The sequence below is a fragment of the Salvelinus fontinalis genome, chromosome 9 (genome assembly GCF_029448725.1).
Source record: "Salvelinus fontinalis isolate EN_2023a chromosome 9, ASM2944872v1, whole genome shotgun sequence".
Classification (NCBI taxonomy): Eukaryota; Metazoa; Chordata; class Actinopteri; order Salmoniformes; family Salmonidae; genus Salvelinus; species Salvelinus fontinalis.
In genome coordinates, this window is record NC_074673.1 from 978,800 (window position 1) to 1,005,436 (window position 26,637).

Sequence of the window (26,637 nt, forward strand, 5' to 3'; positions counted from 1 at the left end):
CCACTGTGATTATTATTATTTGACCATGCTGGTCATTTATGAACATTTGAACATCTTGGCCATGTTCTGTTATAATCTCCACCCGGCACAGCCAGAAGAGGACTGGCCACCGCTCATAGCCTGGTTCCTCTCTAGGTTTCTTCCTAGGTTTTGGCCTTTCTAGTGAGTTTTTCCTAGCCACCGTGCTTCTACACCTGCATTGCTTGCTGTTTTGGGTTTTAGGCTGGGTTTCTGTACAGCACTTTGAGATATCAGCTGATGTAAGAAGGACTTTATAAATACATTTGATTTGATGGAGGATTATTAAGTGTCTGTAGGAAAACCTGGAGGGATACAAGGGACACGGAAGATTATTTTGAGGACATACAGAAAGTGAGTTTTTTTTTTGTGTTTGTGAAAATCTAGACAAGATGAGTAGGAGAGCGTCTTGCAGGCTCCCACTCCATTCCATTCTACTCCATTCCACTCCACTCCTCCATTCCACTCCACTCTATTCCACTCCACTCCACTCCACTCTATTCCACTCCACTCCATTTCACTCCATTTCACTCCATTCCACTCCATTCCACTCCTCCACTCCATTTCACTCCATTCCACTCCATTCCTCCACTCCATTCCACTCCTCCACTCTATTCCACTCCACTCCTCCACTCCACTCCATTCCACTCCACTCCTCCACTCTATTCCACTCCACTCCTCCACTCCACTCTATTCCACTCTATTCCACTCTATTCCACTCCACTCCATTCCACTCCACTCCACTCCATTCCACTCCACTCCATTCCACTCCACTCCACTCCATTCCACTCTTCCACTCCACTCTTCCACTCCACTCTTCCACTCCACTCTTCCACTCCACTCTATTCCACTCCACTCTATTCCACTCCACTCTATTCCACTCCACTCTATTCCACTCCATTCCACTCCATTCCACTCCACTCCATTCCACTCCTCCACTCTATTCCACTCCATTCCACTCCATTCCACTCCATTCCACTCCACTCTATTCCACTCTATTCCACTCCATTCCACTCCACTCCTCTCCTCCACTCTATTCCACTCCACTCTATTCCACTCCACTCCACTCCTCCACTCTATTCCACTCCACTCCTCCACTCTATTCCACTCCTCCACTCTATTCCACTCCTCCACTCTATTCCACTCCACTCCACTCCATTCCACTCCACTCCTCCACTCTATTCCACTCCATTCCACTCCACTCCACTCCACTCCATTCCACTCCACTCCACTCTATTCCACTCCATTCCACTCCACTCTATTCCACTCTATTCCACTCCACTCTATTCCACTCTATTCCACTCCACTCTATTCCACTCTATTCCACTCCACTCTATTCCACTCTATTCCACTCCACTCTATTCCACTCTATTCCACTCCACTCTATTCCACTCCACTCTATTCCACTCCACTCTATTCCACTCCACTCCACTCTATTCCACTCCACTCCACTCTATTCCACTCTATTCCACTCCACTCTATTCCACTCCACTCCACTCTATTCCACTCCACTCCACTCTATTCCACTCTATTCCACTCCACTCTATTCCACTCCACTCCACTCTATTCCACTCCACTCCACTCCACTCCACTCCGCTTGTTTTGGTGTATTAGTTTTTTTTTTTTTTACTTTGTTTGCTCAAAATGTTCTATTTTAGCTACAATTGTATCATATTTTATTAATTGAGCTTTTATTTTCTTTATACCATTTTATCCACTTAATTACTTTCCTTTTGTTGCTACGTTGTCGCGAGGGTTCTATTGTTGCTACGTTGTCGTGAGTGTTCTACTATTGCTACGTTGTCGCGAGTGTTCTATTGTTGCTACGTTGTCGCGAGTGTTCTATTGTTGCTACGTTGTCGCGAGTGTTCTATTGTTGCTACGTTGTCGCGAGTGTTCTATTGTTGCTACGTTGTCGCGAGTGTTCTATTGTTGCTACGTTGTCGCAAGTGTTCTATTGTTGCTACGTTGTCGCGAGTGTTCTATTATTGCTACGTTGTCGCGAGTGTTCTATTGTTGCTACGTTGTCGCGAGTGTTCTATTATTGCTACGTTGTCGCGAGTGTTCTATTGTTGCTACGTTGTCGCGAGTGTTCTATTGTTCCTACGTTGTCGCGAGTGTTCTATTGTTGCTACGTTGTCGCGAGTGTTCTATTGTTGCTACGTTGTCGCGAGTGTTCTATTGTTGCTACGTTGTCGCGAGTGTTCTATTGTTGCTACGTTGTCGCGAGTGTTCTATTGTTGCTACGTTGTCGCGAGTGTTCTATTGTTGCTACGTTGTCGTGAGTGTTCTATTGTTGCTACGTTGTCGTGAGGTTAACCTGCAAGGAAGCATTTCACTGCACTGTGTACTCCACCTACATCAGGTGTATATGACTAAGAAACAAACTTGAACAAACTTGTGTACAAACTGTAAGTCTGTCGGTGTGTGTGTGTGTGCGGTTGGCTTCTCACTTTGCAGAGACCCTGTTGGACACAGTCTTGGTGGCCCGTGCCACAGCACACTGTAGCATCTTCATCGTTTGTTCTCCAATCCATCCTACGTCCTCCTGCACATCAGGCAGCCATTCTAACAGTCTGGGAGGAGAGACCGGGCATTAGTAATATATAACAGTCTGGGAGGAGAGACGGGGTATTAGTAATATATAATAATATATAACAGTCTGGGAGGAGAGACGGGGCATTAGTAATATATAATAATATATAACAGTCTGGGAGGAGAGACGGGGCATTAGTAATATATAACAATACAGAGGAGACTATATATAATATTGTTATATAACAGTTTAGGAAAACAGGACATGTCAACAGTCAACAGTCATGAGAGTCAATAACACTGCATGGTCAGGATGAGATTCATCAAAACTGTAGACCAACATAGCAACACTTTTTGCAATGGTTTGTTATTGGCTGTCCTGACCTGGTCACATGATGAACGCGACCTGGTCACATGATGAACCTGACCTGGTCACTGGTCACATGATGAACCTGACCTGGTCACTGGTCACATGATGAACCTGACCTGGTCACATGATGAACCTGACCTGGTCACTGGTCACATGATGAACCTGACCTGGTCACATGATGAACCTGACCTGGTCACATGATGAACCTGACCCAGTCACTGGTCACATGATGAACCTGACCCAGTCACTGGTCACATGATGAACCTGACCCAGTCACTGGTCACATGATGAACCTGACCTGGTCACATGATGAACCTGACCCGGTCACATGATGAACCTGACCCAGTCACATGATGAACCTGACCCAGTCACTGGTCACATGATGAACCTGACCCAGTCACTGGTCACATGATGAACCTGACCCAGTCACTGGTCACATGATGAACCTGACCCAGTCACTGGTCACATGATGAACCTGACCCAGTCACTGGTATATTTACCTAACAGTAACAGCTAACAGTAACAGACAGAGCAGACTCCGGGGGGAGGGTATAGGGTCTAGTCCTACCTAACAGTCATGGACAGAGCAGACTCCAGGGGGAGGGTATAGGGTCTAGTCCTACCTAACAGTCATGGACAGAGCAGACTCCAGGAGGAGGGTATAGGGTCTAGTCCTACCTAACAGTAACAGACAGAGCAGACTCCAGGGGGAGGGTATAGGGTCTAGTCCTACCTAACAGTCATGGACAGAGCAGACTCCAGGGGGAGGGTATAGGGTCTAGACCTACCTAACAGTAACAGACAGAGCAGACTCCAGGGGGAGGGTATAGGGTCTAGTCCTACCTAACAGTAACAGACAGAGCAGACTCCAGGGGGAGGGTATAGGGTCTAGTCCTACCTAACAGTCATGGACAGAGCAGACTCCAGGGGGAGGGTGTAGGGAAGCATCATAGTCGTCATCATCCTGACTGGCAGCAGGTTGCTTAGCGACTGGACCAGACTGTATCTCTCCTTGCAGGCTTCCACCAAAGCTACAGAGAGAGAGAGAGAGAGAGAGACAGAGAGACAGAGACAGAGAGACAGAGAGAGAGAGACAGAGAGAGAGAGACAGAGAGAACAATTCACTCGCTGAAAACATTACCTAAATACATGAGTTACAGAGAGAGATACAAAGAGAGCTACAGAGAGAAGAAGAGAGAGCTACAGAGAGAAGAAGAGAGAACTACAGAGAGAATAAGAGAGAGCTACAGAGAGAAGAAGAGAGAGCTACAGAGAGAAGAAGAGAGAGCTACAGAGAGAATAAGAGAGAGCTACAGAGAGAATAAGAGAGAGCTACAGAGAGAAGAAGAGAGAGCTACAGAGAGAATAAGAGAGAGCTACAGAGAGAATAAGAGAGAGCTACAGAGAAAAGAAGAGAGAGCTACAGAGAGAATAAGAGAGAGCTACAGAGAGAAGAAGAGAGAGCTACAGAGAGAAGAAGAGAGCTACAGAGAAAAGAAGAGAGAGCTACAGAGAGAAGAAGAGAGAGCTACAGAGAGAAGAAGAGAGAGCTACAGAGAGAATAAGAGAGAGCTACAGAGAAAAGAAGAGAGAGCTACAGAGAGAATAAGAGAGAGCTACAGAGAGAAGAAGAGAGATATAGAGGGAGATACAGAGAGAAGAAGAGAGATACAGAGAGAAGAAGAGAGAGTTACAGAGAGAGATACAGAGAGAGCTACAGAGAGAAGAAGAGAGAACTACAGAGAGAATAAGAGAGAGTTACAGAGAGAAGAAGAGAGATATAGAGGGAGATACAGAGAGAAGAAGAGAGAGCTACAGAGGGAGATACAGAGAGAGCTACAGAGAGAAGAAGAGAGAACTACAGAGAGAATAAGAGAGAGTTACAGAGAGAAGAAGAGAGATATAGAGGGAGATACAGAGAGAAGAAGAGAGATAGAGAGAAGAAGAGAGAGTTACAGAGAGAGATACAGAGAGAAGAAGAGAGATACAGAGAGAAGAAGAGAGAGTTACAGAGAGAGATACAGAGAGAGCTACAGAGAGAAGAAGAGAGAGTTACAGAGAGAGATACAGAGAGAGCTACAGAGAGAAGAAGAGAGAACTACAGAGAGAATAAGAGAGAGTTACAGAGAGAAGAGAGATATAGAGGGAGATACAGAGAGAAGAAGAGAGATAGAGAGAAGAAGAGAGAGTTACAGAGAGAGATACAGAGAGAAGAAGAGAGATACAGAGAGAAGAAGAGAGAGTTACAGAGAGAGTTACAGAGAGAGATACAGAGGGAGATACAGAGAGAAGAAGAGAGATACAGAGAGAAGAAGAGAGAGTTACAGAGAGAAGAAGAGAGATATAGAGGAAGATACAGAGAGAAGAAGAGAGATACAGAGTGAGATAGAGAGGGAGATAGAGAGGGAGGCATGGGGAACAATACATATCTACAGAGGGATCTACAGAGGGAGCTACAGAGAGAAGAAGAGAGAGTTACAGAGAGAAGAAGAGAGATATAGAGGGAGATACAGAGAGAAGAAGAGAGAGCTACAGAGGGAGCTACAGAGAGATACAGAGAGAAGAAGAGAGAGTTACAGAGAGAAGAAGAGAGACAGAGTGAGATACAGAGGGAGATAGAGAGGGAGGCATGGGGAACAATACATATCTACAGAGGGATCTACAGAGGGAGCTACAGAGAGAAGAAGAGAGAGTTACAGAGAGAAGAAGAGAGAGTTACAGAGAGAGATACAGAGAGAGCTACAGAGGGAGCTACAGAGAGATACAGAGAGAAGAAGAGAGAGTTACAGAGAGAAGAAGAGAGATACAGAGAGAGATACAGAGAGAAGAAGAGAGATACAGAGAGAAGAAGAGAGAGTTACAGAGAGAAGAAGAGAGATACAGAGGGAGATGAAGAGAGATACAGAGAGAAGAAGAGAGAGTTACAAAGAGAAGAAGAGAGATATAGAGGAAGATACAGAGAGAAGAAGAGAGATACAGAGTGAGATACAGAGGGAGATAGAGAGGGAGGCATGGGGAACAATACATATCTACAGAGGGATCTACAGAGGGAGTTACAGAGAGAAGAAGAGAGATACAGAGTGAGATACAGAGGGAGATAGAGAGGGAGGCATGGGGAACAATACATAGCTTTTATTTAGCTGGTGCTGTTCTTCTCTCTGCCTACAGGGAGCGGCAGAGAGAAGAAGAGACACTCCCTCACTCAAAACATGTCCTGAATACAGGGCAGAACAGACTGTACCAAAGGTCAGCAGCACTAAACACTGGATCAGTTGGAGCTACATGGGGAGGTGTTCAGCACAAGGCCTTTCTACTTAAACATCCAGCTGCCTCACTACAGTAACAGGAGATAGACTAGTGTCCTGTCCAGGGGGTGTCCTGGTACATCAAGCTGTCTTACTACAGTAACAGGAGACTAGTGTCCTGTACATCAAGCTGTCTCACTACAGTAACAGGAGATAGACTAGTGTCCTGTACATCAAGCTGTCTCACTACAGTAACAGGAGATAGACTAGTGTACTGGTACATCAAGCTGTCTCACTACAGTAACAGGAGATAGACTAGTGTCCTGTCCATGGGGGTGTCCTGGTACATCAAGCTGTCTCACTACAGAAATAGGAGATAGACTAGTGTCCTGTCCAGGGGGTGTCCTGGTACATCAAGCTGTCTCACTACAGTAACAGGAGATAGACTAGTGTCCTGTCCAGGGGGTGTCCTGGTACATCAAGCTGTCTCACTACAGTAACAGGAGATAGACTAGTGTCCTGTACATCAAGCTGTCTCACTACAGTAACAGGAGATAGACTAGTGCCCTATCCAGGGGGTGTCCTGGTACATCAAGCTGTCTCACTACAGTAACAGGAGATAGACTAGTGTCCTGTCCAGGGGGTGTCCTGTATATCAAGCTGTCTCACTACAGTAACAGGAGATAGACTAGTGTCCTGTCCAGGGGGTGTCCTGGTACATCAAGCTGTCTCACTACAGTAACAGGAGATAGACTAGTGTCCTGTCCAGGGGGTGTCCTGGTACATCAAGCTGTCTCACTACAGTAACAGGAGATAGACTAGTGTCCTGTCCAGAGGGTGTCCTGGTACATCAAGCTGTCTCACTACAGAAACAGGAGATAGACTAGTGTCCTGTACATCAAGCTGTCTCACTACAGTAACAGGAGATAGACTAGTGTCCTGTCCAGGGGGTGTCCTGGTACATCAAGCTGTCTTACTACAGTAACAGGAGACTAGTGTCCTGTACATCAAGCTGTCTCACTACAGAAACAGGAGATAGACTAGTGTCCTGTACATCAAGCTGTCTCACTACAGTAACAGGAGATAGACTAGTGTCCTGTCCAGGGGGTGTCCTGTACATCAAGCTGTCTCACTACAGTAACAGGAGATAGACTAGTGTCCTGTCCAGGGGGTGTCCTGTACATCAAGCTGTCTCACTACAGTAACAGGAGATAGACTAGTGTCCTGTCCAGGGGGTGTCCTGTACATCAAGCTGTCTCACTACAGTAACAGGAGACTAGTGTCCTGTACATCAAGCTGTCTCACTACAGTAACAGGAGATAGACTAGTGTCCTGTCCAGGGGGTGTCCTGTACATCAAGCTGTCTCACTACAGTAACAGGAGACTAGTGTCCTGTACATCAAGCTGTCTCACTACAGTAACAGGAGATAGAATAGTGTCCTGTACATCAAGCTGTCTCACTACAGTAACAGGAGATAGAATAGTGTCCTGTACATCAAGCTGTCTCACTACAGTAACAGGAGATAGAATAGTGTCCTGTACATCAAGCTGTCTCACTACAGTAACAGGAGATAGAATAGTGTCCTGTACATCAAGCTGTCTCACTACAGTAACAGGAGATAGACTAGTGTCCTGTCCAGGGGGTGTCCTGTACATCAAGCTGTCTCACTACAGTAACAGGAGACTAGTGTCCTGTACATCAAGCTGTCTCACTACAGTAACAGGAGATAGAATAGTGTCCTGTACATCAAGCTGTCTCACTACAGTAACAGGAGATAGAATAGTGTCCTGTACATCAAGCTGTCTCACTACAGGAACAGGAGACAGACTCCTGTCCTATGGGCCGTTCTGGCTCAGACAAGGCTTACTTCCAAGGCCTTTCTCAAGGCCAGTCTCGTTGATTGGATATTTGTCAGTAGTCTCGTGTCTTTCTGAGACTATGTTCTGGAGACGGGTCTTGAGCAAGGCCTTGTGTTGAAATGTTGACATCCCCTATTCATGTTGCTTCTAAATGGGCAACGATACACCCCCCTTATTTAACCATCCCTACAAGCAAAAGACGTTGAAAATACGTCTTTTTATTTGAAAGGAACATCTTTTCAACCAATTTTGCTGACTGGGATTACGTTCTATACGTTCTATGTTCTATAATCTTACCTTTGTGTAGTCTGGGTGGCAGATGCTCGAAGATGTGATCCTCAACGGCGGATTTGGATTGGGAGGGGTTTACCACTACCCCATCCTCGCTGGGTCTGATCTCGTTCTCTACATGATGCTCCTCGTGCTCTTCGTCATCATCATCATCATCATTCATGATGTCATCTTCCTCATCCTCACCGTCAGCTATCAGAGGTCTGTGGGGTCCTGGGTGATTCAGAAGTCCTGAAACGTAGACAAACAACATAGTTAAAAACCTGCAGTCTGTCTGGGTGGTCATCGGTGTGTCTGGTTGGTCATCGGTCTGTCTGGTTGGTCATCGGTCTGTCTGGGTGGTCGTCGGTCTGTCTGGGTGGTCATCGGTCTGTCTGGTTGGTCATCGGTCTGTCTGGTTGGTCAACGGTCTGTCTGGTTGGTCAACGGTCTGTCTGGTAGGTCATCGGTCTGTCTGGTTGGTCATCGGTCTGTCTGGGTGGTCATCGGTGTGTCTGGTTGGTCATCGGTCTGTCATCGGTCTGTCTGGTTGGTCATCGGTCTGTCTGGTTGGTCATCGGTCTGTCTGGTTGGTCATCGGTCTGTCTGGGTGGTCGTCGGTGTGTCTGGTTGGTCATCGGTCTGTCTGGGTGGTCGTCGGTCTGTCTGGTTGGTCATCGGTCTGTCTGGTTGGTCATCGGTCTGTCTGGTTGGTCATCGGTCTGTCTGGTTGGTCATCGGTCTGTCTGGTTGGTCATCGGTCTGTCTGGGTGGTCGTCGGTCTGTCTGGGTGGTCGTCGGTCTGTCTGGTTGGTCGTCGGTCTGTCTGGTTGGTCGTCAGTCTGTCTGGTTGGTCATCGGCCTGTCTGGTTGGTCATCGGTCTGTCTGGTTGGTCATCGGTCTGTCTGGTAGGTCATCGGTCTGTCTGGTTGGTCATCGGTCTGTCTGGTTGGTCGTCAGTCTGTCTGGTTGGTCGTCGCTGTGTCTGGTTAGTCATCGGTCTGTCTGGTTGGTCATCGGTGTGTCTGGTTGGTCATCGGTCTGTCATCGGTCTGTCTGGTTGGTCATCGGTCTGTCTGGTTGGTCGTCAGTCTGTCTGGTTGGTCATCGGCCTGTCTGGTTGGTCATCGGTCTGTCTGGTTGGTCATCGGTCTGTCTGGTTGGTCATCGGTCTGTCTGGTTGGTCATCGGTCTGTCTGGTTGGTCATCGGTCTGTCTGGTTGGTCATCGGTCTGTCTGGTTGGTCATCGGTCTGTCTGGTTGGTCGTCAGTCTGTCTGGTTACATATCAAACGTTGGGACGTTGGGACTAAACGGTGTAATATCACAGACAGACTGTAATATACAGTAAGCATTAACTACAGCCTCAGAAAGGTCACATACCGTTCTTCTTCAGGAAGTGGAGAGCGTCTTTATACCCCTGTTTACACATGGTCTTCATAACCTGAAACAAAGAAACGCAGACACAGGTAAGTATTCTCATTCAGAGAGTTTGTCTCCGTCTGTCTCCTTGTAAACAAACAGTGTGTAATGTCCTGTGTGGCCCGGGTTGGTAAGAATGTGTGGTGGTAGCAATGCCAAGCTCGTGGTTTCACTTCCTGACCCGGATCATACCACACGTACTAAAACAAACACACAATGTACTGTCGCTTCGGATACAAATGGCTGATAAATGGCATATATTATCATATCATTAGTATATTATGTAAATACATATAGTATCATATTATTAGTACATTATGTAAATACATATGTTATCATATCATTAGTACATTATGTAAATACATATATTATCATATCATTAGTACATTATGTAAATACATATATTATCATATCATTAGTACATTATGTAAATACATATATTATCATATCATTAGTACATTATGTAAATACATATAGTATCATATCATTAGTACATTATGTAAATACATGTATATATAAATTCATGTGAGTTGCTACAGTACCTGTGTGTGTGTGTGTGTGTGTGTGTGTGTGTGTGTGTGTGTGTGTGTGTGTGTGTGTGTGTATACCTGTGGCTCAGGGGTGTTTGTGTGTGTGTGTGTGTGTGTGTGTGTGTGTGTGTGTGTGTGTGTGTGTGTGTGTGTGTGTGTGTGTGTATACCTGTGGCTCAGGGGTGTGTGTGTGTGTGTGTGTGTGTGTGTGTGTGTGTGTGTGTGTGTGTGTGTGTGTGTGTGTGTGTGTGTGTGTGTATACCTGTGGCTCAGGGGTGTTTGTGTGTGTGTGTGTGTGTGTGTGTGTGTGTGTGTGTGTGTATACCTGTGGCTCAGGGGTGTTTGTGTGTGTGTGTGTGTGTGTGTGTGTGTGTGTGTGTGTGTGTGTGTATACCTGTGTCTCAGGGGTGTTTGTGTGTGTGTGTGTGTGTGTGTGTGTGTGTGTGTGTGTGTGTGTGTGTGTGTGTGTGTGTGTGTATACCTGTGGCTCAGGGGTGTGTGTGTGTGTGTGTGTGTACCTGTGGCTCAGGGGGGAACAGAGCTCTGGACACTCTGTAGAGGTTGGTGAGTGTAAACTGGATGGAGGTGTTGGTGAATCGTAGTTCATGCATGTTGGTGGATCTATCTCTAGGACAGATGTCACTCTCTCCAGAGAACGGAGACACAGTGATGGTGTTCTTTAGCTCATACTGAGGCAGATTATCACTGATACCACCGTCCACGTAACGCTGGAGGGGGAGGGAGAGGGGGAGAGGGAGACAGAGATAGAGAGAGAACGTCAGGCAAAGAGATACTAAACTAAAATAGCAACCATTTAGAGTCAGTTAAAACGTTGCGACATGGACACTATCTGGTCTGGTGCTGATAGTATGACAGTATATATATAATTCACTGTATCACAATTCCAGTGGGTCAGAAGTTTACATACACTAAGTTGACTGTGCCTTTAAACAGCTTGGAAAATTCCAGAAAATGATGTCACGGCTTTAGAAGATTCTGATAGGCTAATTGACATAAATTGAGTCAATTGGAGGTGTACCTGTAGATGCATTTCAAGGCCTACCTTCAAACTCAGTACCTCTTTGCTTGACAACATGGGAAAATCAAAAGAAATCAGCCAAGACCTCAGAAAAAAAATTGTAGACCTCCACAAGTCTGGTTCATTCTTGGGAGCAATTTCCAAATGCCTGAAGGTACAACGTTCATCTGTACAAACAATAGTACGCAAGTATAAACACCATGGGACCAGACAGCCATCATACCGCTCAGGAAGGAGACATGTTCTGTCTCCTTGAGATGAACGTACTTTGGTGCGAAAAGTGCAAATCAATCCCATAACAACAGCAAAGGACCTTGTGAAGATGCTGGAGGAAACAGGTACAAAAGCATATCCACAGTAAAACGAGTCCTATATCGACATAACCTGAAAGGCCGCTCAGCAAGGAAGAAGCCACTGCTCCAAAACCGCCATAAAAAGCCAGACTACGGTTTGAAACTACACACGAGGACAAAGATTGTACTTTTTGGAGAAATTTCCTCTGGTCTGATGAAACAAAAATAGAACTGTTTGGCCATAATGACCATCGTTATGTGAGAGGAAAAATGGGGGAGGCTTACAAGCCGAAGAACACCATCCCAACCGTGAAGCACGGGAGTGGCAGCATCATGTTGTGGGGGTGCTTTGCTGCAGGAGGGACTGGTGCACTTCACAAAATAGATGGCATCATGAGGCAGGACAATTATGTGGATATATTGAAGCAACATCTCAAGACATCAGTCAGGAAGTTAAAGCTTGGTCGCAAATGGGTCTTCCAAATGAACAATGACCCCAAGCATACTTCCAAAGTCGTGGCAAAATGGCTTAAGGACAACAAAGTCAAGGTATTGGAGTGGCCATCACAAAGCCCTGACCTCAATCCCATAGAAGATTTGTGGGCAGAACTGAAAAAGCGTGTGCGAGCAAGGAGGCCTATAAACCTGACTCAGTTACACCAGCTCTGTCAGGAGGAATGGGACAAAATTCACCCAACTTATTGTGGGAAGCTTGTGGAAGGCTACCCAAAACATTTGACCCAAGTTAAACAATTTAAAGGCAATGTCACCAAATACTAATTGAGTGTATGTAAACTTCTGACCCACTGGGAATGTGATGAAAGAAATAAAAGCAGAAAAAAATCATTCTCTCCGCTATTATTCTGACATTTCACATTGTTGGGTGTATATGGTAAAAGTAACTATCTACTAGAGTGTATACGGTAAAAGTAACAACATACTAGAGTGTATATAGTAAAAGTTACAATCTACTAGGGTGTATACGGTAAAAGTAACAACATACTAGAGTGTATACGGTAAAAGTTACAACATACTAGTGTGTATACGGTAAAAGTAACAACATACTAGGGTGTATACGGTAAAAGTTACAACATACTAGAGTGTATACGGTAAAAGTAACAATCTACTAGGGTGTATACGGTAAAAGTAACAACATACTAGAGTGTATACGGTAAAAGTAACAACATACTAGGGTGTATACGGTAAAAGTTACAACATACTAGAGTGTATACGGTAAAAGTAACAGCATACTAGAGTGTGGTAAAAGTTACAATCTACTAGGGTGTATACGGTAAAAGTAACAACATACTAGGGTGTATACGGTAAAAGTAACAACATACTAGGGTGTATATAGTAAAAGTTACAATCTACTAGGGTGTATACGGTAAAAGTAACAACATACTAGAGTGTATACGGTAAAAGTTACAACATACTAGAGTGTGGTAAAAGTAACAACATACTAGAGTGTATACAGTAAAAGTAACAACATACTAGAGTGTGGTAAAAGTTACAATCTACTAGGGTGTATACGGTAAAAGTAACAACATACTAGGGTGTATATGGTAAAAGTAACAACATACTAGAGTGTATATAGTAAAAGTAACAACATACTAGAGTGTATACGGTAAAAGTAACAACATACTAGAGTGTGGTAAAAGTTACAATCTACTAGGGTGTATACGGTAAAAGTAACAACATACTAGAGTGTATACGGTAAAAGTAACAACATACTAGAGTGAATACGGTAAAAGTAACAACATACTAGGGTGTATACGGTAAAAGTAACAACATACTAGAGTGTATACGGTAAAAGTAACAACATACTAGAGTGTATACGGTAAAAGTTACAATCTACTAGGGTGTATACGGTAACAGTAACAACATACTAGAGTGAATATGGTTAAAGTGCGTGTGGGAGGCATGTGATGTCAGTTGATAGTGTCTATAGTGACGTCAGGCCCAGCCAGCACGGGGACAGCAGAGGAGAGGACAACCTTGGCCCTGTCACGTTGGTGCGCCGGACACGGACACGGACACGGACACGGACACGGACACACACACACACACACACACACACACACACACACACACACACACACACACACATGTAATCTAATCCTTGTTAGAAAGTTAGCTAGAGTACTGGCCAAAACATTACTGTGTGAAACTGTGCCTTTATGACTTTAGTGTAAATTGACAATGATTGAGCTGTATAGTCAAAGCCAAATCACATGTGTGTCACTCAAGAGTCAGAGCAGATGGAGAGAATGCTAACATTACAAAAATAGAGCAAGAAGCCCAGAGAGAGAGAGACAGGAGAGGGAGGGTATAGGAGGAGAAGAGACAGACAGGAGAGAGGATAGAGGAGGAGGAGAGACAGACAGGAGAGGGAGGGTAGAGGAGGAGAAGAGACAGACAGGAGAGGGAGGGTAGAGGAGGAGAAGAGACAGACAGGAGAGAGTAGAGGAGGAGAAGGGACAGACAGGAGAGAGTAGAGTAGAGGAGGAGAAGAGACAGACAGGAGAGAGGGAGGATAGAGGAGGAGAAGAGACAGACAGGAGAGGGAGGGTAGAGGAGGAGAAGAGACAGACAGGAGAGAGGGAGGATAGAGGAGGAGAAGAGACAGACAGGAGAGGGAGGATAGAGGAGGAGAAGAGACAGACAGGAGAGGGAGGGTAGAGGAGGAGAAGAGACAAACAGGAGAGGGAGGGTAGAGGAGGAGAAGAGACAGACAGGAGAGAGAGGGTAGAGGAGGAGAAGAGACAGACAGGAGAGGGAGGGTAGAGGAGGAGAAGAGACAGACAGGAGAGAGTAGTGTAGAGGAGGAGAAGAGACAGACAGGAGAGGGAGGGTAGAGGAGGAGAAGAGACAGACAGGAGAGAGTAGAGGAGGAGAAGAGACAGACAGGAGAGAGTAGAGGAGGAGAAGAGACAGACAGGAGAGTGAGGGTAGAGGAGGAGGAGAGACAGACAGGAGAGTGAGGGTAGAGGAGGAGAAGAGACAGACAGGAGAGAGTAGAGGAGGAGAAGAGACAGACAGGAGAGGGAGGGTAGAGGAGGAGAAGAGACAGACAGGAGAGTGAGGGTAGAGGAGGAGAAGAGACAGACAGGAGAGAGAGGGTAGAGGAGGAGAAGAGACAGACAGGAGAGAGTAGAGTAGAGGAGGAGAAGAGACAGACAGGAGAGAGGGAGGGTAGAGGAGGAGAAGAGACAGACAGGAGAGAGTAGAGGAGGAGAAGAGACAGACAGGAGAGAGTAGAGGAGGAGAAGAGACAGACAGGAGAGGGAGGATAGAGGAGGAGAAGAGACAGACAGGAGAGAGTAGAGGAGGAGAAGAGACAGACAGGAGAGGGAGGATAGAGGAGGAAAAGAGACAGACAGGAGAGGGAGGGTAGAGGAGGAGAGGAGACAGACAGGAGAGAGGGAGGGTAGAGGAGGAGAAGAGACAGACAGGAGAGGGAGGGTAGAGGAGGAGAAGAGACAGACAGGAGAGAGAGGGTAGAGGAGGAGAAGAGACAGACAGGAGAGGGAGGGTAGAGGAGGAGAAGAGACAGACAGGAGAGAGAGGGTAGAGGAGGAGAAGAGACAGACAGGAGAGAGTAGAGTAGAGGAGGAGAAGAGACAGACAGGAGAGAGGGAGGGTAGAGGAGGAGAAGAGACAGACAGGAGAAGGAGGGTAGAGGAGGAGAAGAGACAGACAGGAGAAGGAGGGTAGAGGAGGAGAAGAGACAGACAGGAGAGAGGGTAGAGGAGGAGAAGAGACAGACAGGAGAGAGTAGAGTAGAGGAGGAGAAGAGACAGACAGGAGAGAGGGAGGGTAGAGGAGGAGAAGAGACAGACAGGAGAGAGTAGAGGAGGAGAAGAGACAGACAGGAGAGGGAGGGTAGAGGAGGAGAAGAGACAGACAGGAGAGGGAGGGTAGAGGAGGAGAAGAGACAGACAGGAGAGAGGGAGGGTAGAGGAGGAGAAGAGACAGGCAGGAGAGAGGGAGGATAGAGGAGGAGGAGAGACAGACAGGAGAGGGAGGGTAGAGGAGGAGAAGAGACAGACAGGAGAGTGAGGGTAGAGGAGGAGAAGAGACAGACAGGAGAGAGAGGATGAGAAGAGACAGACAGGGTAGAGGAGGAGAAGAGACAGACAGGAGAGAGGGAGGATAGAGGAGGAGGAGAGACAGACAGGAGAGGGAGGGTAGAGGAGGAGAAGAGACAGACAGGAGAGGGAGGGTAGAGGAGGAGAAGAGACAGACAGGAGAGAGAGGGTAGAGGAGGAGAAGAGACAGACAGGAGAGGATAGAGACAGACAGGAGAGGGGGAGGGTAGAGGAGGAGAGTGGGGGAGATTGAAGAGTAGAGAACTGTCTCTCCCTGAGCCGAGAAGAAGGACAACAACAATACAAGGAAACCATAGTCAGGGAACGGGATTAAAGGTCAATAGGCTGGACAAACTTTAAGCTTGACCAATCACAGTGAGGAAAAGGGAGAGCTTGACCAATAAGAGTCAAAGAGAGGGGAGAGCCAACAATTCATTTTGAAAACGATCACATCTCTTCTAAAACGGTCACTACTGACAACAGCTGTGCTTTCTCAAAACGCATTTTTGCATCATACGTGTGGTTAGTTTGGAAACCAGAAAAGTATCTGTTTTGAAATGGTCCTCAGTATGTTTGTGTTGTGTAGAATCCACTTGATGAATGATAAGAAGAGATACCACTATATGGCCAAGATGGAAAACCAGAATGGCCTATATCGTAAACATCAAATATATAATATACTTTTCTGGGATTAATTTAAAGGTTATGATTTAGGCATAAGGTTCGCAGTGTGGTTAGGGTTAGGGTTTAACATCAGATTCTAAGAAGAGAAATTGAAGAACTTTGCCCTTGTACATTGGCCAGATCGTGACAACCAATAAGAAGAGAGTTGTACTCACCACACCCTGTAGTGTAGGGGGGATCAGTCCACAGTACACAGGGATGTAGGCACTGCAGACACAGGCCTGGATCAGAACACACACACACACACACACACACACACACACACACACACACACACACACACACACACACACACACACACACACACACACACACACACACACACACACACACACACACACACACACACACACACACACACACACACACACACACATTATTATTGTTAGACAACATCACAAAAACACAAATGTGTGTGTGTGTGTGTGTGTGTGTGTGTGTGTGTGTGTGTGTGTGTGTGTGTGTGTGTGTGTGTGTGTGTGTGTGTGTGTGTGTGTGTGTGTGACTGAGTAATACACCCTCTCAAACACCAACTGTTCATGTAGAGTAACTGTGACAGTGTGATATCAAGTTCTGATTTATAATTAATTCAGTGAACCTCAATATGATTCTGCCATGAGTTGGTTAGCTAACGTGTGTGTGTGTGTGTGTGTGTGTGTGTGTGTGTGTGTGTGTGTGTGTGTGTGTGTGTGTGTGTGTGTGTGTGTGTGTGTGTGTGTGTGTGTGTGTGTGTGTGTGTGTGTGTGTGTGTGTGTTACATTTTCATGGTCTTGTGTGTCAATGTCTCGATCGGTGACGTTGTAATTGAACGTCTCAGTGTTTAAAGCCTATTAGTTATTAGTTATATTATATTAGTTTCAGTTCAGAAGGTACTTTGGCTCCAGGTGAGTAGTTGAGACAGGTCAAATGAGTCAATGGGAGTGTTTGTATCACTATCTGGGTTTTATGGCTATAACGATGTTTAATGATCCGTGTCTGTCTCGATATGCCCTACGATAATCAGTATTTATGCAAATCAGCGTCAAGATAGTTTTACAGCAAGTCAGTGTTTTTAAAACTCTCACCTGCACTTAGCATTATGATTATGAGATGTTTCGTGTCAGTCTCAAAACGAGCTCTCGATGGGCCACTTTTCCCCCAGAACAGAAGTTAAACCGAGTCTGGACTGAAAATTCCTTCCAATAGTAATCTCTCAGACAGAGAAGTTACCATAGAACTGTCTTGACTAGTGGCGGTCACGAAATGTCATCAGGACGGTGATTGTCAAGCCAATAACTGGTCGGTGTCACACGGTAATTGACCGTTAATTAACATAAACACATTTAGCATCACCTGGACTCCACACACAGAGACTACAAGCTATTTTATGAAGTCTAATAATTCCATGTAATATAGCCTACATCTTCACAATAAATCCATTATTTATTTTAGACAGGTCTAAAGAAGCATTATGATATGAAGAAAATGTAGTCTATTTCAGAAGAACAGAATAGCATACTCTGAATTATCCTTATGTTAGTGGTATGTTAATGGCTGTGGGCTACACAAGTTAATTTAGTTTAATTCCGAGACATTATTTTATATTATTTTACATTATTTTACATTATTTTACATTATTTTCTATTATTTTCTATTATTTTCTATTATTTTCTATTATTTTACATTATTTTACATTATTTTATATTATTTTATAGAATGAAGAATACAATTGAACAAAGCTGAATAAAATCTTAATATTTTCTCCAGCGGATTTGAGGGAGTGAGAACACATGCGGCTATTCTGTGTTGAGCGGGTAACAACGAAACAGGTCCTCCTATGTGCTTCGTTTAGAGTTATTCATGTAACTGTAGTAGTGATATAAACGTTGGGCTGATATGTTTTGATGTTTAATACGTTGTAAGGCTGCATGATGCGACTCTAATGATGATTTGAAAAAAGTCGCTTGAAAGGCGTGACCTCTGCTTTGTTTTTTTGCGCAGGCTGTACACACTTCATTAGTCACTCATTCACACTTTGACAAACCCTTGATAATGCCTGGAATTTCACGGCGGCTTCCCCTTTGTGGCCGTAATGCCCCCTAAAAAAACATTCCTGTTGTGGCCTGGAGAGCTGCGTTGTGGCCTTCTCCCTTTGAGTGTTTAGCAAATCCGAAGTGTCACTAACGCGGCTCTCCATCATGTGATCGGGTCTTTCTGACAGGCTACAACTGCGCGCATCCTTATCTCATTCCGTAATGCATATTGAGGATGTATTTTCTCGTCAGCCATCAAGATGAACAGCAAAAGCACTAGCCTGTGTCAATCTACTATCCCCCACAGGACAAAAGTCGACCTCTTCAATTCTGTGCGAGAAATAAATATTCAGAACATATTCTGGGACAATGGTGGGATGCGATTGACCCCAAATTAATACAAACCTTTTTTTTAATGAAATGTTTCTGACGCAACAGATCACAACGTTTAACTTAAAATGTTGATAAACGACGAGGCTATTTCTTCACATTAGTAGCGCAGCGGTAGTGGGAGATAAGCGCGAATGTTGCATCAGCGGAAAACACCATTATCAAAAGTGATTATGCATCTAATACATTTATTATAAAGTTGTATTTTTGTTTTAATGGTGAAAATGATCTTCCCCAAACTTGAAACTGTATTAAATAAAGGTTCAATAAAAAATAAATTAAATGTTAAATTAGTCTCTACACTCATTGTAAAGCAGATTAATGTTCTTAATTTTAAGAAGTTATTTGGCCACTTTAGGTGTGATACTAACCTTAATAAAACATATAGGACTATGGGCTAGGCTACATGAGGTGTGATACTAACCTTATTAAAACATATAGGACTATGGGCTAGGCTACATGAGGTGTGATACTAACCTTATTAAAACATATAGGACTATGGGCTAGGTTACATGAGGTGTGATACTAACCTTATTAAAACATATAGGACTATGGGCTACATGAGGTGTGATACTAACCTTATTAAAACATATAGGACTATGGGCTAGGATACATGAGGTGTGATACTAACCTTATTAAAACATATAGGACTATGGGCTAGGCTACATGAGGTGTGATACTAACCTTATTAAAACATATAGGACTATGGGCTAGGCTACATGAGGTGTGATACTAACCTTATTAAAACATATAGGACTATGGGCTAGGCTACATGAGGTGTGATACTAACCTTATTAAAACATATAGGACTATGGGCTAGGCTACATGAGGTGTGATACTAACCTTATTAAAACATATAGGACTATGGGCTACATGAGGTGTGATACTAACCTTATTAAAACATATAGGACTATGGGCTAGGATACATGAGGTGTGGTACTAACCTTATTAAAACATATAGGACTATGGGCTAGGCTACATGAGGTGTGATACTAACCTTATTAAAACATATAGGACTATGGGCTACATGAGGTGTGATACTAACCTTATTAAAACATATAGGACTATGGGCTACATGAGGTGTGATACTAACCTTATTAAAACATATAGGACTATGGGCTAGGCTACATGAGGTGTGATACTAACCTTATTAAAACATATAGGACTATGGGCTAGGTTACATGAGGTGTGATACTAACCTTATTAAAACATATAGGACTATGGGCTACATGAGGTGTGATACTAACCTTATTAAAACATATAGGACTATGGGCTAGGCTACATGAGGTGTGATACTAACCTTATTAAAACATATAGGACTATGGGCTAGGCTACATGAGGTGTGATACTAACCTTATTAAAACATATAGGACTATGGGCTAGGCTACATGAGGTGTGATACTAACCTTATTAAAACATATAGGACTATGGGCTAGGCTACATGAGGTGTGATACTAACCTTATTAAAACATATAGGACTATGGGCTACATGAGGTGTGATACTAACCTTATTAAAACATATAGGACTATGGGCTAGGCTACATGAGGTGTGATACTAACCTTATTAAAACATACAGGACTATGGGCTACATGAGGTGTGATACTAACCTTATTAAAACATATAGGACTATGGGCTAGGCTACATGAGGTGTGATACTAACCTTATTAAAACATATAGGACTATGGGCTAGGCTACATGAGGTGTGATACTAACCTTATTAAAACATATACGACTATGGACTAGGCTACATGAGGTGTGATACTAACCTTATTAAAACATATAGGACTATGGGCTAGGCTACATGAGGTGTGATACTAACCTTATTAAAACATATAGGACTAGGCTACATGAGGTGTGATACTAACCTTATTAAAACATATAGGACTATGGGCTAGGCTACATGAGGTGTGATACTAACCTTATTAAAACATATAGGACTATGGGCTAGGCTACATGAGGTGTGATACTAACCTTATTAAAACATATACGACTATGGACTAGGCTACATGAGGTGTGATACTAACCTTATTAAAACATATAGGACTATGGGCTAGGCTACATGAGGTGTGATACTAACCTTATTAAAACATATAGGACTATGGGTTAGGCATTGTTTCTTATGCTGGGCATCATTCACAAGTGATAATATATAATTCACACACATCAGACTATTCTTGATTTGATCGTGTCTTTACATATTCTAAATAATATACAGTTTAAGTCGGAAGTTTACATACACCTTAGCCAAATACATTTAAACTCAGTTTTTAACAATTCCTGATATTTAATCCTAGTAAAAATTCCCTGTTTTAAGAGAGTTAGGATCACCACTTTATTTTAAGAATGTGAAATGTCAGAACAATAGTAGAGAGAATTATTTATTTCAGCTTTTATATCTTTCATCACATTCCCAGTTGGTCAGAAGTTTACATAAACTCAATTAGTATTTGGTAGCATTGCCTTTAAATTATTTAACTTGTGTCAAATGTTTCGGGTAGCCTTCCACAAGCTTCCCACAATAAGTTGGGTGAATTTTGGCCCGTTCCTCCTGACAGAGCTGGTGTAACTGCGTCAGGTTTGTAGGCCTCCTTGCTCGCACACACTTTTTCAGTTCTGCCTACATATTTTCTGTAGGATTGAGGTCAGGGCTTTGTGATGGCCACTCCAATACCTTGACTTTGTTGTCCTTAAGGCAGTTTGCCACAACTTTGGAAGTATGCTGGGGTCATTGTCCATTTGTGAAGTGCACCAGTCCCTCCTGCAGCAAAGCACCCCACAACATGATGCTGCCACCCCCGTGCTTCACGGTTGGGATGGTGTTCTCCGGCTTGCAAACATCCCCCTTTTTCCTCCAAACATAACGATGGTCATTATAGCCAAACAGTTCTATTTTTGTTTCATCAGACCAGAGGACATTTCTCCAAAAAGTCTGATCTTTGTCCCCATGTGCAGTTGTAAACCGTAGTCTGGCTTTTTATGGCGGTTTTGGAGCAGTGGCTTCTTCCTTGCTGAGGGCCTTTCAGTTTATGTCGATATGGGACTCGTTTTACTGTGGATACAGATACTTTGTACCTGTTTCTTAAAGCATCTTCACAAGGTCCTTTGCTGTTGTTCTGGGACTGATTTGCACTTTTCGCACAAGTACATTCATCTCTAGGAGACAGAACGCGTCTCCTTCCTGAGCGGTATGATGGCTGCGTGGTCCCATGATGTTTATACTTGCGTACTATTGTTTGTACAGATGAACGTGGTACCTTCAGGTGTTTAGAAATTGCTCCCAAGGATGAACCAGACTTGTGGAGATCTACAATTAGTTTTCTGAGGTCTTGGCTGATTTCTTTTGATTTTCCCATGATGTCAAGCAAAGAGGCACTGAGTTTGACGGTAGGCCTTGAAATACATCCACAGGTACACCTCCAATTGACTCAAATGATGTCAATTAGCCTATCAGAAGCCATGGCATAATTTTCTGTAATTTCCAAAGCTGTTTAAAGGCACAGTCAACTTAGTGTATGTAAACCTCTGACCCACTGGATTTGTGATACAGTGAATTATAACTGAAATAATCTGTCTGTAAACAATTGTGAGAAAAATGACTTGTGTCATGCACAAAGTAGGTATCCTAACCAACTTGCCAAAACTATAGTTTGTTAACAAGAAATTTGTGGAGTGGTTGAAAAACGAGTTTTAATGACTCCAACCTAAGTGTATGTAAACTTCCGACTTCAACTGTACGTGTGACATTTGTTTTAATTTAGAATGGACCCTTATCATGCACCTGTATCGAAACAGGGGCCGTGGAAAAGATACAGAGAATGGAGGACGCTTTCAATTGTTCATTTTCATGCCAGCCAGGTAGGCTATATTCCTGTTGTAAAAAGAAGCAATGTGCTTAATATTAGTAATGGTGAGAAATAAATATAGAATATGTATCTGTCCTCCTCTTTTTATTAGAAGCCATCACTCTGTTTTCTGTTGCGCAACATGAGCTCATGGGTTCTCATGAAATGTTTGATTAGATTTTTGATTACATTTGCAGTGACGTCAGAGTAATTAGAGGGACAATAGAGTGCTGAGGTCCAGGCAGGTAGCACGTTTGGCAGGCTACTAATGACCATCAGCAGCATCAGAGCTTGGAGAAGCCTAATTAAAGTGACTAAACGGTCACGTGGAATTTGACTGCCTTCATGACTCGTGACCTATTGATATGATACGACGGGATGTGTCAAATAACAAGCGGCATTCGTTCAGGTGCTTCGGAAAAAAATCACGATTTCACAACTGTTAGCATCTTTCCAATTCTGCAAGGGGAGGAGACATTTAGAATTGCAAAGAGAGAGGGTGGAGCTCCCTTGTTCCGGTTCCAATCTCTTCTCAACACATACAGTGGGGAGAACAAGTCTTTGATACACTGCCAATTTTGCAGGTTTTCCTACTTACAAAGCATGTAGAGGTCTGTAATTTTTATCATAGGTACACTTCAACTGTGAGAGACGGAATCGAAAACAAAAATCCAGAAAATCACATTGTATGATTTTTAAGTAATTAATATGCATTTTAATGCATGACATAAGTATTTGATACATCAGAAAAGCAGAACTTAATATTTGGTACAGAAACCTTTGTTTGCAATTACAGAGATCATACGTTTCCTGTAGTTCTTGACCAGGTTTGCACACACTGCAGCAGGGATTTTGGCCCACTCCTCCATACAGACCTTCTCCAGATCCTTCAGGTTTCGGGGCTGTCGCTGGGCAATACGGACTTTCAGCTCCCTCCAAAGATTTTCTATTGGGTTCAGGTCTGGAGACTGGCTAGGCCACTCCAGGACCTTGAGATGCTTCTTACGGAGCCACTCCTTAGTTGCCCTGGCTGTGTGTTTCGGGACGTTGTCATGCTGGAAGACCCAGCCACGACCATCTTCAATGCTCTTACTGAGGGAAGGAGGTTGTTGGCCAAGATCTCGCGATATATGGCCCCATCCATCCTCCCCTCAATACGGTGCAGTCGTCCTGTCCCCTTTGCAGAAAAGCATCCCCAAAGAATGATGTTTCCACCTCCATGCTTCACGGTTGGGATGGTGATCTTGGGGTTGTACTCATCCTTCTTCTTCCTCCAAACACGGCGAGTGGAGTTTAGACCAAAAAGCTCTATTTTTGTCTCATCAGACCACATGACCTTCTCCCATTCCTCCTCTGGATCATCCAGATGGTCATTGGCAAACTTCAGACGGGCCTGGACATGCGCTGGCTTGAGCAGGGAGACCTTGCGTGCGCTGCAGGATTTTAATCCATGACGGCGTAGTGTGTTACTAATGGTTTTCTTTGAGACTATGGTCCCAGCTCTCTTCAGGTCATTGACCAGGTCCTGCCGTGTAGTTCTGGGCTGATCCCTCACCTTCCTCATGATCATTGATGCCCCATGAGGTGACATCTTGCATGGAGCCCCAGACCGAGGGTGATTGACCATCATCTTGAACTTCTTCCATTTTCTAATAATTGCGCCAACAGTTGTTGCCTTCTCACCAAGCTGCTTGCCTATTGTCCTGTAGCCCATCCCAGCCTTGTGCAGGTCTACAATTTTACCCCTGATGTCCTTACACAGCTCTCTGGTCTTGGCCATTGTGGAGCGGTTGGAGTCTGTTTGATTAAGTGTGTGAACAGGTGTCTTTTATACAGGTAACGAGTTCAAACAGGTGCAGTTAATACAGGTAATGAGTGGAGAACAGGAGGGCTTCTTAAAGAAAAACTAACAGGTCTGTGAGAGCCGGAATTCTTACTGGTTGGTAGGTGATCAAATACTTATGTCATGCAATAAAATACAAATTAATTACTTAAAAATCATACAATGTGATTTTCTGGATTTTTGTTTTCGATTCCGTCTCTCACAGTTAAAATGTACCTATGATAAAAATTACAGACCTCTACATGCTTTGTAAGTAGGAAAACCTGCAAAATCGGCAGTGTATCAAATACTTGTTCTCCCCACTGTATGGACCCAGAACTTAATCAACCATCTGACAAATTACGCAAAATGTTTGTTCTGGGTTAACCTGAGATTATTTCAATAGAATAGAATCTCCATGGAGAATGTTTTTTTTTTTTTTTTAAAGTCCAGGATCAGGCTTAATCTGCGTCTGGGAAACCAGTCCTATGTGTCTCAATGGTCCTTTATTCCAGTCAGAACATGTTTTGAGACCCCTCACCTGCACCAGCTCCTCCTTGCTATTGAAGTGGGACACCAAGACGTTCTCTCCGTCGGTCACCCTGGTCAGTGAAATGCCCAGCCTTCCCGTGGCACTGTGGTGGGCATCGGGTGGCAAGGTTTTATACAGCATGTTACGCATGATCTTGACCAGGTTGAAGGATGGGTGCATGGGTCCTAGGAAACGCTTCCGGGCATCCTTAGCCACATCAATGATGTTGGCACCTGCCTCACCTGATGAGGAATCAAGATAATGTCAGAATCTTGTTATTATACAGTTTGTATACAGATCATTAGGCCCATGTCGTGGTAACATTATGTTGTGACATGACGAAGGGGGCGTTTCTATGGCAACTGGAAAAAACATGAATGTGTATCATTTTCACAAGGTTGACATCAAGCAACACAGGGTGAGTAACAATAACAATGGTAGACAATCAACATACAGACAGGGCACAGACAGGGCAGACAGCAAAGTAAGGCACGAAACTCACACACACACACACACACACACACACACACACACACACACACACAAATGATTATGTAATAATTAGAGTAAAGTTCATCACTGCCTACCTAAACACGCTCCGGTGACCAGCGCAGATGCGGTGAGCGCCCCTGCCGATGCGCCGTAGATGTGGCGGGCGTTGTGGACTAGAAAAGGACATTGTTCCAGTAGACAACTCGCTACACCGATATGATAGATCCCCAAGAAACCGCAACCTGCAAAGGAAATGTTCCACGTAGAATCTAGAGGAAACATAGCTAGCTGCTATCTGAGAGACAGCCGACTTAAGTCCGAAAGCTCTGCAAAAGTTCACAACTAGTTATCTAAAATGCTCGTAATACCACAGTATTTGAATGTTCAAAATGTGTGGGAAATGTTATTGGTAGTTGTTGTCTCCTTGTCGTTCTCTGAGCGATCTGTCTGTTTTCATATAGTTCAACACTCGACTGACTGTCAACAAGTTGATTGTCTTTCTGTTCTTGAGGACATCTTCACCATTCCCTTCCTCACACGTTTATTCTTTTTGTAAGACAATTGCCTGTTAGAAATAGTAACGTATTTGTCCAAAAACAATCACTTTATCCAGGCGAAACTGTTCAACATCTGTCATTGAAAGCTGTGTTCCTTCTCTGGCACTTTCGTTCCTCTCTGTCGCATTTGTGTACACAGCGAGGAGGAAGGGCGTGATGTTGAATCGCAATGTCCAATCAGAATCGTTATCCCTGAAACACCCGTCCTATCAGTGGCTGAGTTCTGACGGCCTCCTCAACCCCCCCATCTGACCGTCACTCAGAATTTCTTGGTTTTTCTGAGAGGGGCTTTTCGGTGTCCCGGTTTGTCACCTGTCCCTGTCGCATTTTGCCTACATCTCCTCTTACTCTTAACCGTCAGCAGATTACCTACATCATTTTATTTTAACTTGAGACAATAATACGTTCATACTCTCGTCATACTCAGGAATCTAATTGCTGTGTAGCTAATAAACTGTCTGTTAAAAGACTGGGCCGTCATTGTAAATAATATTTTATTCTTTAACTGACTTGCCTAGATAAATAAAGGGTACATTTTTTTAACGTTTTTTTTTTTTTAACATTGTCAACAAAGACCTCTAGGGACAAAAACAAATCTATTCCACCTCAGTAGGAATGTGTTTACATAGTTTAGA

General features: G+C 44.0%; 1 protein-coding gene across 6 annotated transcripts in view; it reads right to left on the minus strand.

Annotated features, from left to right (window-relative positions):
- LOC129861867 (patatin-like phospholipase domain-containing protein 2) overlaps nucleotides 1–26,123 on the minus strand; it is a 39,393-nt gene extending 13,270 nt beyond the window's left edge. For all 6 annotated transcript variants that reach the window (XR_008760678.1, XR_008760679.1, XR_008760680.1 and 3 more), the window contains exons 1-8: nucleotides 25,541–26,123; nucleotides 24,963–25,195; nucleotides 16,510–16,575; nucleotides 10,769–10,978; nucleotides 9,682–9,742; nucleotides 8,326–8,550; nucleotides 3,822–3,954; nucleotides 2,472–2,594 (exon numbers count right to left, since the gene is read on the minus strand). Coding sequence is in view for 1 of the 6 variants with exons in the window: in XM_055933025.1 (XP_055789000.1) it covers nucleotides 2,472–2,594; nucleotides 3,822–3,954; nucleotides 8,326–8,550; nucleotides 9,682–9,742; nucleotides 10,769–10,978; nucleotides 16,510–16,575; nucleotides 24,963–25,195; nucleotides 25,541–25,727 (1,238 nt within the window). In the remaining 5 variants the exon portion in view is untranslated. The remainder of the gene's footprint in view (nucleotides 1–2,471; nucleotides 2,595–3,821; nucleotides 3,955–8,325; nucleotides 8,551–9,681; nucleotides 9,743–10,768; nucleotides 10,979–16,509; nucleotides 16,576–24,962; nucleotides 25,196–25,540) is intronic.
- Nucleotides 26,124–26,637: the final 514 nt, after the last annotated feature.